Source organism: Monodelphis domestica, chromosome X (genome assembly GCF_027887165.1).
Source record: "Monodelphis domestica isolate mMonDom1 chromosome X, mMonDom1.pri, whole genome shotgun sequence".
Classification (NCBI taxonomy): domain Eukaryota; kingdom Metazoa; phylum Chordata; class Mammalia; order Didelphimorphia; family Didelphidae; genus Monodelphis; species Monodelphis domestica.
This window is the reverse complement of record NC_077235.1, coordinates 39,167,327-39,187,722: the sequence shown is the minus strand read 5'-3', so window position 1 is coordinate 39,187,722 and position 20,396 is coordinate 39,167,327. Positions and strand designations below refer to the sequence as shown.

The 20,396-nt window shown below is 47.0% G+C and overlaps 1 protein-coding gene across 1 annotated transcript in view; it reads left to right on the top strand.

Moving 5' to 3' along the window:
- The window catches only part of SLITRK2 (SLIT and NTRK like family member 2), a 35,203-nt gene that overhangs the window by 8,029 nt on the left and 6,778 nt on the right, over positions 1 to 20,396 (top strand). The window contains exons 2-5 of the mRNA XM_056809846.1: positions 17,588 to 17,661; positions 18,756 to 18,916; positions 18,975 to 19,591; positions 20,206 to 20,383. Coding sequence (XP_056665824.1) covers positions 17,588 to 17,661; positions 18,756 to 18,916; positions 18,975 to 19,591; positions 20,206 to 20,383 — 1,030 coding nt within the window. The remainder of the gene's footprint in view (positions 1 to 17,587; positions 17,662 to 18,755; positions 18,917 to 18,974; positions 19,592 to 20,205; positions 20,384 to 20,396) is intronic.

Below are 20,396 nucleotides of genomic sequence, written 5' to 3'. Positions count from 1 at the left end.
AATCCCAAAGTAATTCTCCAGGGAAACCTGATATGCTGCCCAGATTCTTGAAATGGTTTGAGGAATTGTTTGCATTGTGATCGATAGGTACAATTGTTCCTTTGGTCTCCTCCACTCTAGCCACTATCCAGGCTGTTTGCGAAGGAGTATTGCAGGTGTCATAGGGGTATCTCCCATGGCCCAGCCCTCTGGAGGAGTTAAGGAGGGATGTGTGCTCCTTTGGAGTTTGTCTACCAAAAGTAAACAAGGGAAAAGAAAGGAACCAAAGCCACATCGGTGTAAGATGTGAATGGGGCTCAATGAGAACAAGAAAAAAAAGCCAGTGAAGCCAAAGGGGAAGGGGAAAAAAACTTCCTTTTCACCTCATTGATTTTCAATAGCCTTTGAGCTTCTTGTCCAACTCTTCCGTGGAGGTCAATTTATTTAGTTTCTAGTCCTCCCCCCTTTACCCTCCCCATTTCTAGTTTTTTTCTTCACTTTGTATGAATCCCAACAACCAGCTACCTCTACTGATCATGACACTTCCACAACTTCTGAATATTAATAGTCAGAGCTCTCTTCCCAAATAGGGACTTTTTTAATCAAAAATCCTCAATGCAAATCCTTAGTAGTTGCTCTGCTGGGTGTATCTCTTTAGAATGGAGCATGCTGCATCGAAATGGTTCTGAATATTCCTGCATACTCAGCATTAAAACATCCACCCCAGCACATACCTTACCATATATTTCTACTAGACAAACATAAATACATAAATAAACAGAACTTAGTACAGAGGCTCAACTGCATTAGACCATTCCAATAAAGAGCAATGTCAAACCTAATAAATTTGGTTTCCTCCTGGACGCATAAGGTTGTAACTTCAGACCAAAATATAACTTCCAGTTGCAGTGAGATTAATAGGATGGAATGTGTCAGAATAAATGAAATACTTCTGCCCAATACCCCTCTCCTGTTTTTCTTCCAAGCCTATTCCTAGCACCTATCGGGGGCACTTAAAAGTACTCCTTGGCCCATCTGATAACACTTAGAACATAAGCATAAAAAGTTAAAGACAGTGATGTCTACTATTGGCCACAGGAGATACAAGTTCCAGACTTCACCACTATCTACTTATACAAAGAGAACTCATCTCCTTTTCTCTTTGCCTTAATTTCTTCCTCTATAAAAATGAAAGAATCCTACTTCCTCTCTAACTCATGAGACTGTTTTCAAAACAAATTTCAGTAACAGATACGAAAGAATGTTTCGTTTTTTAAAAAAACAATACATGGATTGAGAGCCAGGCCTAGAGATGGGAGGTCCTGGGTTCAAATCTGGCCTCAGTCCCTCCCCAGCTGTGTGACCCTGGGCAAGTCACTTGACCCCCATTGCCCAGCCCTGACCACTTCTTCTGCCTTGGAGTATTGCTTATAAGATGGAAAGTGAGGGTTTAAAAAATAAAAATAAAAATAGAAATAAAAAAGAATACAAATTTAAATTGCTATACCTTAGGGTAGTGGAGGGGTTTTTCACCTCGGGTACATGACCTTTTTTTTAAATTTCAATTGATTTCCTTAATAATCTTATGTATTTTATTTTATGCATTTAGAAACAGAATTCAGAGGCTTCACCTATCTGCCAAAATGGTCACATAGCAAGCTCCAGAGTGATGAAAAACTAACGGGGAACTTTTTAACAAAATAAATGAAAGTACAGTAGAACATGGATAATGTTAATATATGGTTTTCTAAGTCAATATGTGACTCCGAAGGATCTTTATTACAGTTTAGTGGCCACGGCTTCTATTTGAGTTTGACACCACTGGACTGGATCATTGATGATGATTTTCTGTTTTTAACCTCAAAGCTTGATATCATGCCAAATTAGCAATATAATATAGTAGGAAGAGTGTTGGGTTTGGAGTCAGGAAAACCCTAGAGAGAGCACAGTATAATGGATAGATTGCTGGATTCATTGTTAAGAATGCCTCTATTTCCATCCTGCCTCTGGCATTTGCCAATATGTGATGGGACAAGTCATTTAATTTCTTTAAGCCTCGGTTTCCTCATCTATAAAATTGGGGGAGAACAGGGCTTAGAACTGATGACTTCTGAAGCTCCTTCTGGCCCGTAATTTATAGCAGTAGTAGTACCGAGTATCTGTAAAATGGGAATTATAATATTTGCACTATCTACCTCCTGGTTATTGTGATAAACAAACACTTTGTAAATGTGAACCGTTACTATTGGAACCTGAGAGACATATATAGTAAAATGGATAGAGGAAAGGCTTGGGAGTCTGGAAGTCCTGGGTTTAATTCTGGCCTCTCCTCTGACTCCTGTTAGCTGTTTAACTTTGAAAAAGACACTTAGCTTTTCAGTACCCAACATACTCAATGACTATAAGTTTTATACCTATAATTAATATATTATAATCATTTTATCAAATATTATATAATATTACAATATAATAATACAACAATAATAATTAACAATGTATTAATAATTGATGTGTGTATGTATGTATGGAGAATTTCATTCACTAATGACGAAATTACTTCTTGATTCCCTTCTCTTCCCCAAAAAAGCAATTATCAGCACCTAAAAGTCTGGGAAGCTGTTTTAATTCTGACACCAAGTATAGTCAGTTTTATAGTCTCCAAATGTTACAGTGGAAATCATATTCTATTTTGAGCCAAAGGACCTGGATTCAAATCCAGACTTGGCTGCCTATGTGCCTTTGTGACCTTGGCCAAGTCACTTATCTTCTTGGTATGAGTTCCCACATCTATAGGATGTAGGAGTGGGACTAGATGGTCTTTAATGTCCTTCTGATTCTAAATCTGTCATCAGAAGACCCTCCGGCCCATTATTTCTTGTTATAATAACCATTGCATGATTTACCTATGTGGTCTATATTTCAGAACTTTAGAAATTTGACGATTACTCCTAAAGTGTTCTCTTAGTGGCTCCTGTTGCACCTTTAGTCACATAATCCTTGGCGATCCTTTGAACTATGAGAATAGTTTGAAGTGTTTGGCTTTGGAGAGTCGGGTATGGTCAACATCCAAGGCAAAACCCAAGACATACATAAATGGGCCGTTAAATGGCACTACTGGGTTTTTGATTCATTGTGATTTTCATTTACTTCCTTATTTACGGGTTTCTTTCCTAAAGTCCCCCCGTGATGTCTCATCGTGGGTGGTATGGAGGTGGAACACCTCATCTTCTATCAAGTCCTACTGAGCTGAAAAGACTTCAAGCGTTGCCTGGGGGACAGACTGCAGGTAAATTTGGTTCACTGTTGGGTCATCAACAGATGGGCCCTGACAGGATGCATTTTTTGGCCGTAGCAACTTTGGAAGATGGCTCAACTGGCTGACTTAGTTGAAGTATTAAAGTAGCATGCTACTGTACCAGGGAAGGGAGAAGGTTTTGATCAAGGGATTCCCAGACCCCCCCTCTACCCACCTGAAGAAAATACAAGATGGAAAGGGCAGATAACAGAGTAGTCAATGAGGTAGTATGGTTTTGCCTCCCTTCTGACTGTGAGTGGTTGGGAACAACATGTATGCTTCATTGCGCCATGAATTTGATGTCCCTATAGGGCAGCTGACCATTGGCTGGATGAAGGAGTAGCCATAACACTGGTGGCCTTTAAAAAAGTCAGTCAGCTCTGTAGACAAAACACATTCTGTACAGTTTCTTAATTTGATGTCCATGGAGAGATATAAAGGGATCTGTAAACAAGGATGGGGGAAAATGATGTCTTTTTCACTATTATTTGTTCCCTTTGGAATCCTCTACATTTCTTTGCATGCATGAAAAAAATGAATTCTGATAAGGGGTCCTTAGGCTGTAGGGGGGTCCAGGAAAGAGTCTTGCTCTAAGGAATTAACTTAGGAAGTCATGATAAGAACTCAGTTCTTAAAAAAGGATTTGCTTTTCACCTTTTCCTTTCCATATGCAGCAAGGGGAGAGGGAAGGCCTTCTCTCTGCTTCCTGTCATTGGCAATGGCAATTTGTGGTGGAGAGGCTCAACAATACAACACCGTGTCCAGCTGAGCCAGTGAGACATCCGTGTCTCGCTTTGCTGGCTGGACGGGCTGCCTTGCTCTCTTGTGTTTCCTCCCTGGTTGTCTCACTCCTAGGCTACTCCATGTGTGTGCTGATGCTGTTTTTAGCTGTGGGAGAGTGAGTCCCAGGTTCATGGCAGAAATGTCTTTTCATTATTACTTGAGTCATGCTAGCTAATTTTGTCAACTGGCTGACTATTCAAGGGGTAGCCTGGTGAACTCTAGTTCTACTGAGATGGATGCCCAAAGTACCTTGAACCTGAAGTTTTCATTCTCTCCAAACTACTAAATTTGAATTGGAAGTGGGGTAGCCTAGAGGGGCACTACATCAAAAACAAGATTATATAGCACTTTGAGGTTAGTAGAGCATGACCTCATCTGTAAAATATTATCATACAATTGAATCTGAGCCTCAGAACAGCCTTGTTGGGTAGGTACTATTTTTATCTTCATTGTAACAGGTCAGGGTCACATTAACTAGCAAGCATCTGACACTCATAGTACTCTACTACGGCATGTTCCTTGCTGCCCCCCTCTCTCACAGTAATGAATTCTAAATGTAAAACTTTTCCATAAAAGATTAGTTTTAAAACTGCTTTGCTACTTGGTAGCCATGCTCCTTACAAGCCACCAAAAACACTCTTGAAATATAGAAATAGTAACTATAATACCCCTTGCATTATCATTGTGGACACTGAAACAATGTAGTTAAAATGGTAAATTCAAAAGGATCTTGCAGTCACATTTATTTGGGCACTGGGACCTTGTGGAGGATTTCATCCCCCAAAGCATAATGTGTTTCTATTGTGTGCTGAAGTAGGCTGCCATTGATTTGATTATGTCAGATTTCTACCTCTGCTTAACACTGTTGATGGCTTATATTATTGGCCTAAAAATATTTTTCTCTATGTTACTCCTTGTGTTCAGAATTCTTTTTAAAGAGGCATGTTAGACCTGGGAAATTTGAGATTTTTGATTCAGTTCAGCAAGAATTTACCAAGTGCTCATGAGGAGTCATGCATTCACTATTCAATGCTCTTGGGAAGAAGAGAAAAGAAAGAAAGAAAAAGAGAAGAAGGAAGGAAGAAAAAAGAAAGGAAGGAAAGAGAGGAAAGGAAAGGAAAGGAAAGGAAAGGAAAGGAAAGGAAAGGAAAGGAAAGGAAAGGAAAGGAAAGGAAAGGAAAGGAAAGGAAAGGAAAGGAAAGGAAAGGAAAGGAAAGGAAAGGAAAGGAAAGGAAAGGAAAGGAAAGGAAAGGAAAGGGAAGGAAAGGAAAGAAGGAAAGGAAAGAAGGAAAGGAAAGAAGGAAAGGAAAGAAGGAAAGGAAAGGAAAGGAAAGGAAAGGAAAGGAAAGGAAAGGAAAGGGAAGGGAAGGGAAGGGAAGGGAAGGGAAGGGAAGGGAAGGGAAGGGAAGGGAAGGGAAGGGAAGGGAAGGAATTTCTGCTTTCAAGGACTTTACATTCTACACAAATATACCTAAATAAGTAAATTTGAAGATTTTTTTTTTGTCGCTTTGGTCCAGAATTGTGATTTTTATCAGTGTAGGCAATTCCCCTTTCAGAGATACAGATCTGGGACTATCAGTGAACTTCCCAGCTCAAAGAGCTGACTGAGTAAGAGATTTGCCCAGGCTCACACAGCAGGCCTACATCAGATGCAGGACTTGAACTGAGGGCTTCTTCACTCACTGGGCCATATTGCCTCTCAGACAAATTACTTACAAAAAACCCTCATATTATGAGCAAATTAAGTTGCTTTTTATTCAAAGATCTCTATGTACGTACTTCCCACCTTTTCTGATAGAATGATATTGAGGAGAATTGTGGGGGAATGGCAGAATACAGCAGATTACCTCACATTCTAAATTCCCTCACAAATAATTTTAAATTTACGTCTTTTATAGTATGATATTGAAGAGTGCCACACAAATATAACCAGAGCAATGGCCTTAAAAACCCCAAAATCTGGAGGACCATACAACAGGAAGGCTTTAAGGCTTGCAAAATGCATTAGATATCTATCATCCCAGTTGCTCCTCACAACATTGTTAATGAGCAGCAGTCTCATTTCCTCCATTTTACAGATGAAGAAACTGAGGCCCACACAGCTAGTAAGTATCTAGTGCAGGATTTAAGCCCAGATCTTCCTGACTCCAAGTCCAACCTTGTAGCCACTGATTCCAAGCTGTCTCTCAATCATACTTCTATCTAAGCATATTTGGTAATTGGCTCCAAATGCAGGAACTTTTCAAAAAATCAGTAGAAAGCAACTTTCCAATAAATTAATACATTTAAATATTTTACACACTTGAGGCAGTCTTCTCCTGTAATTATCTATGCAACAATCCGCACAATCACTTTTGTGTTGCTCATCATTTTTTAATGTATTCATGGGCCCCTTGGAGATTGCTACCCACCTACTTGAGAATTTATACTGACAAAAAGGAAATAACAACGATTTTATTTTCTTTTGCAACCAGTAATGTTCCACGGGGAAAGCAGGCTGCTAAACATTTTCTGTGGGCTGGTAAATATTTAATACTTGTTTACAAGACTGCTTTAAATTTATATATGTCATACTTTACATGTCTGGACCGGTTCAAAGGAAAAGAGCATTTTTCACTTGCAGGAAGCACTGTGTTGATCTTTTTTTTCCCAAAGGTACAAGTCACTCTCATCCATGACCACTCCAAAAAATTAGTAGGAAAAGGATCAGGAAGTGTCTTTTATGGGCCTGGCGGGCCATCTCCCTTCCCATCCCCTCGCCGCAGCCCCCTGTAAAGAAATCTTCATTCATTTCAGGAGGATTCTTTCTCTTTTTCAGAAAAGACTCAATAGACATCTAATCTGTATCAAAGTTGGCCCCTCCGGTTCCCTGTGGCTACTAGCATGCCTCCCTTCTTCCATAAAATATCGTCTTTCTGCCGCTCAGCCCCTCAATGATGGCAGCTGCTAGGTGGCCTCTTCACATTGTTTGGTGGCTCCTGTTAACACCCTTTAAAACAGCCACATGGGAAGACGACAACAGAATGGAACTAAAGAGAGAGAGAGAACGACATTAACTTGTACCCTGTTAGCCACAACACAGGGTTGGTGGTGGCGGCGGCGACGGCTGTGGCGGGCTTCTAGTCAGACCCCAGACTGGTCCACAGCTTTGCTCTCTAGAAACCAATGTGTGATGACAGGGGATGGATTTGAAATGAAGGAAACAGACGATTTATTTAGAAATGCACTTGCTTCCCAGCAGTTATTCTGGGCAAGGTAAGGGAGGCAGGGTTTGGTACGGCAATTAAGAAGCTCCTGTATCTATTTATATTTTTCTCTTTTTCTCTCTAGCAGCTTTGCTTGAGCCAAATGCTGCCTTCCCTGCTTAGCTTAGCCTGCCCAGTACAAGTGCTAGAAGCACGGGCATTGCAAAGTAAGCATTCTGGATCCATGGGAGGAATAACAGCCAGACTGTTTTCAGATCCTGCAGTGGGAAGTGAGAGGCAGCTCAGTCTGTAGTGGACTGGCCTTAGAGGCAGAAAGATCTGAGTTCGAGACTTGCCCCAAGCTGGCAGGGGGGCACCTTGTGCAAGTCTCTTGGTCCCTCGATGCCCCAGAATAAAAATTAGAGCTGGGTTGTTGATCTGCGTGGCTGGATGAGGTTTCCTTCCCCTGGGGAAATCATAGATCTGGACGGAAATGATAATAACATTACCGAGAACGCCAACAGTCCTAAGCAATCCAACGACAGAACTATCAATACCATAGATCCAGGAATGTGGGACAACAGCTGATTTTGAAATTGCTTGCTTGAGTGAGAGGCAGATTTCAATCACGAAGGCCCCCAAATGAGCAGTCCATCTGCAAAGACCTCGTCCCCTGCTACCATGTTTTGGCCGCTTAGTGGAGCAAGCTTTTATATGCTCGTGTTCTTGTTGATCTGTGAATGCGGTGAAAATAGAACTCTCACAAAACGTATAGGGGAAAACCCCCCAGTGTGGGCCACCTAGAAAACAACTCAAATGTTTTTGGCATGAAGAAACCCCAAGAAGCAGAGGGGCTGGAGAAGGGTGAGTAAGAAGGCATTGTTGTGGGGAGGATGTAGTTGAAATGCACAGAAAGGAACCTTGGAAACTTTACAGCCCTAAAAGCTTTCATTGCAAATTCATTACCATAAGAGCCAAGTTTTGCAATTTGCTAAGTTAATGGCATGCAAATAGTCACCCCTATCTCAACCCTCCCAGAATGCATCTTGTTGTTTTGCAGGCTTGAGTTTCTTGGGATCTTCCTGGGAAGGGTAGAAGGGGAGGGAGGAGGTGGCAGCTTGATTTGAGGCCGCTCTTCTCCAGAATTAGACTGCAGGGAAACAACTTGGGGACATTAAATAAGCTCTCCACTCCCTACCCAAGTGATCAGAAGGCAATTCTGTCACTTTGTTGTTAAGTTGTGCTCGACTGTCTGTGACCCCAGGGACCAAGGCTATCTTGGCAAGGATACTGGACTGGTTTGCTATTTCCTTCCCCTGTTGATACAGTGACTCTTGTAGTCAAGCAGAAGTTAAGTGACTTTCACAGGGTCACACAGCTAGGAAGTGCCTGAGGCCAGATTCAAACTCAGGTGTTCTTTAGTTAGGACCAATTGAATGTGGAGAGATGTACTAGTAGAGACAGCACTCAAATGGGTCTGGGCTGCTTTGGGGGTTAGAGCTGGGCCCTGTGGACCTTTCCTGTGTCCTGGAACCTTGGCACTCTAGGAATACCCATAGAGCCTTTCTTCAAGTCATGTATTTAAATGCACAAAACAAATCCACATGATTACAAAGGAAAGCAATTATATTGTACTATAGCTATCAAAACATACATTTTTAAAAATTCATCAACCCCAGGCTAAGACTCCTTCAGCTTCCCTGATTTATCAGCCAGATCCTGATACTCCCTCCTCCATTTTTTTTTCAATTTACAAAATTGTAACAACAAAAATCTCCCCTGGAAGAAAAAATGGAAAGGGAAACGAAATAAAAGCATTTTCCAGGGGCCAAAGCTGCCCCTAAATCCGTGCTAAGGAAAAGGAGAAAAGTACCAATAGAGATGGGGAGCTCAAATGTTCTTGCTATTTAGCAGACAGAGTATTGGACTTGGGCCAATAAAACCTGGGTTTGAATTTTTTCTCCATAGTTTGCTAGCTCTTTTTATCTTCGTTTCCTGTTCTCTAGTCAGGGATGATAACCCCTTCTGTGTGGCTCTTGGTAAACCACTGAAATCTCACTTGGCCTCAGTTTTCTCACCCTCAAAATGGGGATATGAATCCTTCGTAGTTCTTATCTAGTAGACTTCCCATAAGATAAGCTTTGCAAAGCACTTGGAGCATTTTAAAGTACTAAATAAATGCCAGACCACTAATTATTACTATTTTCTAGAAACTCATCCAATTTGACCATCCTGGAATAACTGGGTTTTCAAGTGAGGAGGTCCATCCCATTTCCTGGCTCTCTAGTCTTTCAGGGTTAGATCTGAGGAGGTGGTGAAGTGAGTAGACCAACAAGTAGTTGCTTTTCAAGGTTTGAAGAAGAAAAGGATGATGGAGTCATTGGGGAGGAAGGGGAAGAAGAGGAGGAGAGCGAGGGAGGGCACCACATTTTGATATAGGACCTCTTGGGCCTATCCCAGGATCCACGTGGAATATTTTCTTTGGGGCCCGATGGAGAAATGAGTGACCATGCCCATTCCCTAAAGGATTTCTCCCCCCATTAATAACCAGCTTGGCCAAGTAAACTAATATGGCCATCTGGTCCCTAGCAAATTATCTGCTTCTGACTTCGTCCTCTGTCTTTGCCTTCTCACAACTCCAGTCTTCTTCTTGGCATTGGGCTCATCGATGGATTTGTGATTATGAATAAAAGGGCCTAGGCTCTGACAAAGATCAGGGGGCCGGCACCTCTGCTGGAGCCATACCTCTAGGAACATCACATCTAACACCCCCTTAACAGAGAAGAGTCCTGAGGCCCAGAGAGGGATGGTGATTGGCCAAGGCTACGCAGTGTGTTAGTGGCAGAGCCAGCTCTCCTAACTCTCTTCCCCTAAATCAGGAAAGCTGAGCGGTCACCTAGTGAGGGTGCAGTGATTATTTGGAAAGACCAGTGCCCAGGGTTTTGGAAGACGGTTTTGTGGCACCTTGGTAAAATGGTGAGGGATTCCAAATTTGTGACTCTGGCTCGCTTTCCTTAGGTGACAAATGCTCTGGTGTTTCCTGGGACTCTTTCCGGGAGGGAAATAAAGAAATGGATGAGTCATTCATTAGCACTGTGGCATGAATTTGTTCAATGTGCTGCTAACCAATACCCAACCAGATCAGTCAACCAACTAACAATGATTAAATACCTACCATGTGCCAGGCCCTGCTAACTACCGAGGATACGGAAAAAAATCAAAACACAATCCCTACTGTCGGGGCAATCCAGTGGGAGGGGGAGGCAACGTGTAAACAGCTGTGTCCAAACAGGATCTACACGGAGCGCTGTGGATAATCTCAGAGGAAGGCATTAAGACCTCTAAGCATGGGAAACGGCTAATGAAAACGGTCCGAGGTGAGAGGTAAGTGTCCTGTGGAAGAACATGAAGGAGGCCAGTGACAATGGAGCAAACTGTACGGTTGGAGATGGAGGGGAAAGGGGGGACTATTATTGATATTGTACTACATCAAAGTATGCGAAAGGTAAGAAAGGCTCAGACTTTGGAGGGATTGAAAAACCAAACAGGAGTCTATATATGAGCCAGGAGGTAATTGGGAGCCACCTGAGTTGACAGAATAGGGAGGGGGGTGGTAGTGACATGATCAGGATTGTGTTTCAGGAAGCTGAACCGTTTTTCTTTTTAAATCCTTAACTTCTATCTCATAATCAATACTGTGTATTGGTTCTAAGACAGGAGAGTGGTCAGAGCTGGGCAATGGGGGTGAAGTGACTTGCCCAGGGTCATACAGCTGGGAAGTGTCTGAGGCCAGATTTGAACATGGAAGTTAACCTGACAGTAGAGTGGAAGATGGACTGGAAGACAGACAGACAGACAGACAGAGAGATGAGGCAGGGAGACCACAAAGTACAATATTGGAATAGTCCAAGGGGGAGGTGATAAGGACCTGGATTCATACATATATATATATATGTATATATATATATATATATACAGAGAGAGAGACAGGCAGAGAGATACAGAGACAGACAGGCAGACAGAGAGACAAAGACAGAGAGAGGAAGGGAGGGAGGGAGACAGAGAGGAGAGAGAGAGGGAGAGAGGAGAGACAGAGAGACAGAGACAGAGAGAGAAAGAGAGAGGGAGGGAGGGAGACAGGTGAGAGAGAGAGAAAGAGACAGAAAGAGACAGAGAGAGAGGGAGGGAGACAGAGGAGAGAGAGAGAGGGTGAGAGGGGGAGGGAGACAGGGAGAGACAGAGACACAGAGAGAGACAGACAGAGACAGAGAGAGGAAGGGAGGGAGGGAGACAGAGAGACAGAGACAGAGAGAGAAAGAGAGAGGGAGGGAGGGAGACAGGTGAGAGAGAGAGAAAGGGACAGAAAGAGACAGAGAGAGAGGGAGGGAGACAGAGGAGAGAGAGAGAGGGTGAGAGGGGGAGGGAGACAGGGAGAGACAGAGACACAGAGAGAGACAGACAGAGACAGAGAGAGGAAGGGAGGGAGGGAGACAGAGAGAAGAGAGAGGGAGGGGGAGAGACAGAGAGACAGAGACAGACAGAGAGAGAAAGAGAGAGGGAAGGATACAGACAGACAGAGAGACAGAGACAGAGAGAGGAAGGGAGGGAGGGAGACAGACAGAGAGAGGGAGAGAGAGAGGAGAGACAGAGAGAGACAGAGAGAAAGAGAGAGGGAGGGAGACAGACAGACAGAGAGACAGACAATGAAACAGACACAGAGAGGAAGGAAGGGATACAGAGAGGAGAGGGAGAGAGAGAGGAGAGACAGAAAGAAAGACAGAGACAGACAGAGAGAGGGAGGGAGGGAGACAGAGAGGAGAGAGAGAGACAGACAGAAAGAGACAGACAGAGAGGGAGGGAGACAGATGAGAGAGGGGGTAGACAGAGAGGAGGGAGAGAGAGAGAGACAAACAGAGAGAGACAGACAGACAGACAGAGACAGAGAGAGGAAGGGAGGGAGGGAGACAGAGAGAAGAGAAAGGAGAGACAGAGAAAGAGAGAGGAAGGGATACAGAGGGGGGAGACAGAGAAAGACAGAGACAGAGACAGACAGAGAGAAAGAGAGGGAGGGAGATAGACATACAGAGAGAGAGAGACAGAGACAGACAGACAGATACAGAGACAGACAGACACAGAGAGGAATAGAGGGAGACAGAGAGGAGAGAGGGAGACAGAGAGGAGAGAGGGAGACAGAGAGGAGAGACAGACAGAGAGACAGAGACAGACAGAAAGAGAAAGAGGGAGGGAGGGAGGGAGACAGAGGAGAGAGAGAGGGAGAGAGGGGGGAGGGAGACAGAGAGGAGGGAGAGAGAGACAGAGAGGGGGAGGGGGGAGACAGAGAGGAGGGAGAGAGAGACAGAGAGAGACAGAGACAGAGAAGGACAGACAGAGACAGAGAGAGGAAGGGAGGGAGGGAGACAGAGAGAAGAGAGAGGGAGAGAGAGGAGAGACAGAGAGAAAGAGAGAGGGAGGGAGGGAGACACAGAGGGGAGAGAGACAGAGACAGAGAGAGACACACACACAGAAAGAGAGAGAGAGAGAGAGAGAGAGAGAGAGAGAGAGAGAGAGAGAGAGAGAGAGAGAGAGAGAGAGAGAGAGAGAAGCCTTGGAAAAAAGATTGGCCATGAAGGGTAAGAGAGAATGAGAGACTTCGCTTGTGCCTAGGTTTCAAGTCTCATTGAATAAGAGGATCCTGGTAACCTCTGTCTACACTAATAGGGAAGTTTTGGAGGCAGGGGAGTTGTTTGGGGAAAGGTAATGAATCCAACTTTGGACATGTTAAGTTTGAGATGTCTAGAAGACATCCAGTTGAAGATGGGCATTTGGAGATTTGAGACTGGATTTCAGGAGAGAGGTCAGGGCTGTATAAATAAATCTGAGAATTATCTTTATAGAGATGATACTTGAATCCTTGGGGAACTGATAAAATAACTACCTGATTTCTAGGAAGCAACTTGAATAAGAAGTGATGACTTGGAGCTTTTCCTAGGCAATGGCACAAAGGGAAAGCCCTGAATTTGAATCCTGGATCTGCCTCTTTCGAGCTGTGGGCAAGTCTCCAGAGTCAACTTTCTTCTTCCAAAATAGGAACCAGGCACTGAACAGTTTTGCTTAATTATCTTTTGAGCCTCCTAACAACTCTACAAGGTTCATCATATGGGTATTATCCCCAAGTCACAGTTATGGCAACAGAGACTTCCAAGTGACTTGGCCTGGGTCACACAGCTAAGACATGTTAGAGGTGGGATTTGAACACAGGTTTTCTTGGTTTCGAGTCCAGCAATGTAAGGTGTATATAAAATGAGGAGCCTGGACTTACTAGTCTCCATCATCTCTAACAGCTTTAAATCTTCTAATCCTTCCTTTGGGCCTTCCCTGGGAACCTGGGCCAGACACAAGGAAGCTGTGTTCCATATAGAGAGGCTGGGACAGGTGGTCTTGTCTTCTGCCTCAGTGTACCTGAATAAGACGCCTCCTGATCACCCAAGAATTCCCACAGGCCACCTCCAGTGTTGGTGGTGCACGTATACCTTTACCCTTCTCCATATGCCTTAGGGAAAGAAAAAGGGCTCTCAAGTCAGAGGACTTGGGTTAACATCCCCATTCTGAGACAACCTATTTAGGTAACCTTGCACAGGTCCTTTCATTTCACTGTACCTCAGTTTTCTCATTTGTAAAATAAGGGGATAGGACTAGAGGGCTTCTGAGATCCCTTCCAGTTTGGGTTTTGGACCCCCTTTTCAGGGTTACTGTACCCAGTGGCCCTGACTGATGTCATCTAGCCCCAGAAAATCACAGAGTTATGGAGATTCCTACTGCAGGGAGCTGTGGAGCCTGGAAGACGTAAGAGTAGCAAAGGACTTGACTTGGTGAGACAGCATTCATCCATCTCTTCCCAAGCTCAAGGTCTGATGCAGGTTTTTATTGGACTCAACGAGATGGAGGCCACAAGCTCCCACACTCTGGTTAGCAGAGAACTTATTTCTGCCTCCATGTGATCAGTGACTTCTTCCTTCTCTGTCCTGCTTTATCTCTTCCCCTTTCCTTCTCTGTCTCTGTGTCTGGCTTGGAAATTGGTGCCTAGCAGGAGCAGTCTTCATGAAACTTATTTAAAATAGGCGCTTTCTTTTATGCTGGAGGTTTCTGAAATGCCTGTATAAGTGCTGTGGAGGCTTCAGTAACCAAACCTATAAAGATGGGGGAAGGCGATGGAATACACCTCTGAGGGAGCTGACCAACTGTCAGCCCATAAAACTGCTCATCCCGACTAGCTATGTATGTTTTCAAAAGGAATTCCTTCTCTTGGTCCTGTCCATGATGCCTCTAGCCCCTGCCACCCCCGGAGTTCTTGTATTCTTTTATGAAAAAAACATGGTTTAAAGTTTCAGTTATTAATTACAATAGCAAAAAAAAAAGACCGAGTTCTTGGGTAACAGCTTAATAAACACTTCCCCTTCCTTCCTTCCTTCCTTCCTTCCTTCCTCTCTCTCTCCCTTCCTTCCTTCTTTTCTTCTTTCCTCCCTCCCTTCTTTACTTCCTTCTTTCCTCCCTCCATTCCTTCTTTCCTTCCTTCCTACCTCCCTTTTTCCTCCCTCCTTCCCTTACTTCTTTCCTTCCTTTCTTTCTTCCTTCTTTCCTTCCTTCCTCTCTCCCTTCCTTCCTTTCTTCCTTCTTTTCTTCTTTCCTCCCTCCCTTCTTTCCTTCCTTTCTTTCTTCCCTCTTTCCTTCCTTCCTTCTTTCCCCCTCCCTTCTTTCCTTCCTTCCTCTCTCCCTTCCTTCCTTTCTTTCTTCTTTTCTTCTTTCCCCCCTCCCTTCCTTCTTTTCTTCCTTTATTTCTTCCTTCCTTCCTTCCTTCCTCCCTTCTTTCCTTCCTTCCTCTCTCCCTTCCTTCCTTCTTTTCTTCTTTCCTCCCTCCCTTCTTTCCTTCCTTCCTTCTTTCCTTCCTTCCTCCCTCCCTTTTTCCCTCCCTCCTTCCCTTACTTCTTTCCTTCCTTCCTTTCTTTCTTCCTTCTTTCCTTCCTTCCTCTCTCCCTTCCTTCCTTTCTCCCTTCTTTTCTTCTTTCCTCCTTCCCTTCTTTCATTCCTTTATTTCTTCCTTCTTTCCTTCCTTCCTTCTTTCCCCCCTACCTTCTTTCCTTCCTTCCTCTCTCCCTTCCTTCCTTCCTTTCTTCCTTCTTTTCTTCTTTCCTCCCTCCCTTCCTTCTTTCCTTCCTTTATTTCTTCCTTCCTTCCTTTCCTCCCTCCCTTCCTTCTTTCCTTCCTTCCTCCCTCCCTTCCTTCTTTCCTCCCTCCTTCCCTTCCTTTTTTTTCCTTCCTTCCTTCCTTGGAATTGTGTCCTTGCTTGCCTCATGGATAAAGTTGGCAAGACCTGGGTTCAAATCCCACCTTCTCGACTTACTAGCCTGGCACATAGTAGGCTCTTAATAAATTATTGGTTTGACTAAATAGCCCTGGGCATGTTACTTAATCTCTTAGCCTTAATTTCCTCATTTGTACAACAGAGGATGTCTTATGAAAGCCGGGACAACAAACCAGAAAGTCCCCCCACCCCCAGGTTCCACTGTGCCAGGTGGTTGATCGTTTGTTGTTATTTTACTGGACCTGGAACTTCATTCCTGTAGGGAAAGCTGTGAGAGAGGAACGACATGTCAGCAGCTTCTCTGAGGCTGGGGGGCGGGTCTTAGAGGGCTCAGGACCCAGAGAAATCCGGGGTTTGGTGCTGGGTGGGTGGTGGGCTTCCGTGTAGAGGGGAATCGCTGTCATCCACACCCTGATTCTCTGGAGCCCGATCTCTGCTCCCGAGGCGGACTGGGGCTACTAAGCCAAGCTAACTGGACCCTGCCATTTGTTATTAGTATGGAAACCCATTAGTTAAACTTTCCAAAGTCAAGGGAGTGGGGGAAGGGGTGGTAGTGGCTGTTGTTTTTAAAGGCAGAGTAATGGTTCCTCCTCCCTCGGGGGGGGGGGGGGGGGGCTGTTGCTTTCCCATGGTGTCAGTCATCTTTGAACACAGAACATATTTGAGAGCACTTATTTTTCCAAGCCAGTCAAAGGGATGGAATGCGGACCTCTTCTGCAACGCTTTTTCATTTATCTCTCTATCCATCTATCCATCCATCCATTCATCCATTCATTCATTCATTTGATTATTTAGTTATTTGTTTATTTGTTTATTTCAGCTCAGCCCTGCGGTTTTCTCAACGGGGAGGACTTCCTCTGGCAAAGTCCCTCCATTGGTCCAGATCACCATCTCTTGTGCAATTTCCAGTAAGGACCCTGAGAGGCTAATTAACTCGCCTGGAGCCTCACCACTAGTCTGTGCCAGAGGTGCTTGTGACCCCCAGTCTTCTGCACTGCGAGACCCCCTCCAGCCTCTCGGGTCTTATTAGATTTACATTTGCCTAAATAATTGCAGACAGGTGTTGGCACCCCTAATTGGCACAAATATCTCCTCAGCTCCCCCGAGAAAGTCAATGCATGCCACACTCCCCCCTACCATCAGATCTACACAGGCCAGCTTTCAGCTCTGTTCCCCTTCTCCCCTCCACCGCGCCCCCAGCCCCAAAGCTTCGCGCAAGTATACCTTCTAATGAAGGCAACTTGCTTGGTTATTATTTCTGCTCCAAAAAAAAAAATCCCTGCAGTGAGACAGGTAGAGAGCGGCGCCAGAGGAAGGATCAGTCTGCTAGCCCCTTCCCCAGGACCTGATGGCGCCTGCTTTCCAGGGACAGAACAGCTCAGTGGCTAGAATGAGAAGGAATGATGGGCACCAAGCTTGGAGAGTAAGGAGAGGGAAGCAGCTCAGCGCACCCCAGTTGTGGCCGCTCCCCTGCTCTCCCTGCTGCCTCCAGGATTTGCCCAACCCCTTCTCTTCCATGGGAAGAGCCTGCCATCTCCTTAGCACGCAACACAGTGATTAGGACCAAATAGTGTGGGTGCTGAGCTGAGTGGTAGGCAGGCTTTAAGGTCTAGGCAGGGGAGAAAAGTGGGAGGGGGGTATAAAAGGAAGAAAAGCGAGGAGGAAGCTTGGAAGGGGAGAAGGCAAAAAAGAACACCCCCCCCCCCCGTTGGCTTCACTGTCACAGGTTCCCCACCCCACTGCCTAAGCTATTCAAATGAGCCCCCAGCTTGGCTTGGTCAAAAGGACAACAAAGCCTGGAAATTCGGTAAAGTGCAAAAGGTTCTAAAGAGAGATGAGGGTAGAGACATTGGAACCGGTCTCCCCTTCCTGGAAGAGTTTGCGCCCCCCTCCAGAACAGCCAGGTTTCAGCTGGAGGGAAGCCCTCAGCCAGCCAGCCCTGAGCCCCCAGTCCTGCCCTTGCCAGAGATGAGCTTTTCCCTGCAGGGTGCCCTACCTCTAGATGCCAAGGAGCTGGGGAACAAGACCTGGTACATTGTGGATGCGATTGGGGGTGGGGGGTGTGGAAGGAAAGCAAGCCAGCTTGAGCCAAACCAGTGAGAACGCCTCTCCTCCCCGGAGCTTGCTCGTTCCTCTGGGCTTCCGAAGCCGAGCCCCACCTCGGGCCCTGGGTGCCTCCCTCTCTCCTCATACCCATTAGAAAGTTCAAGCCTTGCGCCCAGAAGCCAGACCTCGAGCTTCCTGCACCAGTTTTGCCCCTTTGCTCGGGCATCAGAAGCACAGGAAACTAAATTCCCAGGGCCCCCCGGCCCAGTGTGCCAAAAAGGCTCCCCTCGATTCCTCTGACCCCCTCTCCCCCGCCCCCAAGCACTGCCCTTTCCTGTCCCTTCCTCGCCCCCCTCCCCGGGTCTAGCCTAGCAAGTGGTTCTACCTCATTGTAAACAGAACACGGTAGATTTTGTTTGCTCCCTACTGTGGCAGCGACTTTTTTTCTCTTCTGACACCTACTTATTTTGCTCCATTCCCACAAAGAATCAGGTTAAGCGTCATTTTTTTTGACGGATCTTAAACTTGAGGGAAATAACTCTCCACCCCGGGCTCGACCCCTTCCAAAAGCTGAGCTGCGGCTTTCGGAGGTTGCTCTCAGTCGTGGGGGGGGTGGGGGGGGGGGGTGGAGGAACCCTCCAGCCACCACCCTGGAAAGGATCATTTTAGGTTTGGGTATATAACACAAAAGCCCTTGGAACTCTTCTCTCTCTCTCTCTCTCTCTCTCTCTCTCTCTCTCTCTCTCTCTCTCTCTCTCACACACACACACACACACACACACACACACACACACACACACGCACACGCACACGCACACATGCACACACGCACCTCTAGCAGCACCAACATACCTCCCAAACACTCCCCGGAGACGTCTCCCTCCATCCTCCCCCTCTATTCCTCCCCCCCTTTTGACTTCTGCCTTGGGAATCTGGGAGGAGACACCCTAGGAATGACCAAGCCACTCCCCCAGACCTCGGCTCTGGTGTGGAGGTGCTGACTGGTGGGTGGAAGAGGCGGAGGCGAGGAGGGACTGGAGGAGAGGTGCGGGAGAACCTAGCCAGCTCCGCTTTTCGCATTTTCTCTTCTGGACACCCCCACACCAAGAGTTGCGCGTCGTCTGCTCGGAGGTGGAGGAGTTCAAGGGAAATCGGCGCACAGAGTGAATCTGGAGCGCCTTTGCCCAGCCACTTGCGAGGAAGAGGAGCAGCGGAAACGGGCTTCCCCCGGTCTCTCCGCGGCCCCGGGAACAAACCGCTACCGCCACCGCCGCCGCCCCCCGCCCCCCGCCATCCTCTCCCCTTATCTCCTTCCCCCTCCCCCCAGCAGCCCCATTCCCGGGCGTGACGTCACCCCCAGCTAGGTCCGAGGGAGCCTGCAAAAGCCTCTCAAATTCAAACTGCTCGGCGCCCAGACAGCAGCCGCCGCCGCCGCCGCCAGCCGGGGGAAGGGAAGTAAGCCGCCACCGCCGCAGCCCCAGCAGCCGCCCGGCAGAGTCAGCAGCCCGCGGCGCCCCACGCCAGCGGCCCCCCCCACCCCACCCCCCCCCCCCCCCCGCAGCCCGCCGCCCGCCCGCGCCCAGCGCACACGCACAGCCAGCCGGGCGCCAGGTGGCCAAACTTCCCGCGGCTCCGCCGCTCGCTTCGCCCCCTCCCGCCTGCCTACAGCCGGGACTTCGGGCTGTGCCCCGGCACCCCAAAGCCGCAGGGCGCGCCCCCCAGCCCGCCCCCATCACCCCCAGCCCGACCCGTCCGCCTACCAGCCCCGGGTCAAGCAAACCGTGGTGTCTGTCTGCACGGGAGCAGCATCTTCTCCGGGCTGCCTCTCCCCCCAGCGCTTTCTCCATTTGCACCCAAGATGCTAAACTCCGGGGCCACCACCGCAAAGGAGGGGAGGCTCATCTTCTCCTGATGTGTGAGTACCGCAGCCCTTTCCCTTACGCGGTCCTTCCCATTTGGTCCTCCACCTCCCCCCTCTTCTCTTCCCAGCCCTCCCCCTCCCCACCCCCTTGCGCTAGAGAAAGAGAAGTAAAGCTATTTCTGCTGCTGCTGCTGGTGCTGCGAGACAGACTAGCTGTCCGAGGTCCCTTCCCCGGCTTCCTCCCCCCATTCTACCCCCTCGGAGGAAGAAGAGGAAGAGGAGGAGGAGGAGGAAGAGGAGGGCAGCGAGGGCGGCGCGGTTTAGTAAGACAACTCGGTTACTAATGACTCCGCTGGCGGCAGGGACCAGAAGGGAATCAGGTGCATGGCTGTGTGTTGCGGGGAGAGCGGGTTGGCGAGCGAGCGAGGGAGCGAGCGAGCGAGCGGGCGGTTGGGCGGGCGGTCTCGCGGGCAGGCGGGCAGAGTGGAGGGTGAGAAAAGCGCTTCGCAAAGCAATTGTTTGTCGTGTTGTCTCCCTGCGCCCCCACCCTCCACCCCTTCCTCCCCCACCCCCTTTCCTGGCCATTTTAATCGGGCTCCTTGTTTCTCTCTCCCCCACTCCCCGACCCTGCCTGCCCCTCCTCCTCCCCACTTCTCCGCTCCCCTTCCAAACCCCCTTCTTAAAGGCTTGACTGTAGGTGCCGGAGCCAGATCGACTGGGCATAAAGATGCTGAACGGTGTTTGGTTTCTCAGTGTGTTAACCGTGGCCGGGATCCTCCAGACGGAGAGCCGCAAAACTGGCAAAGACATTTGTAAGATCCGTTGCTTGTGCGAGGAGAAGGAAAATGTACTGAATATTAATTGCGAAAACAAAGGTTTTACCACGGT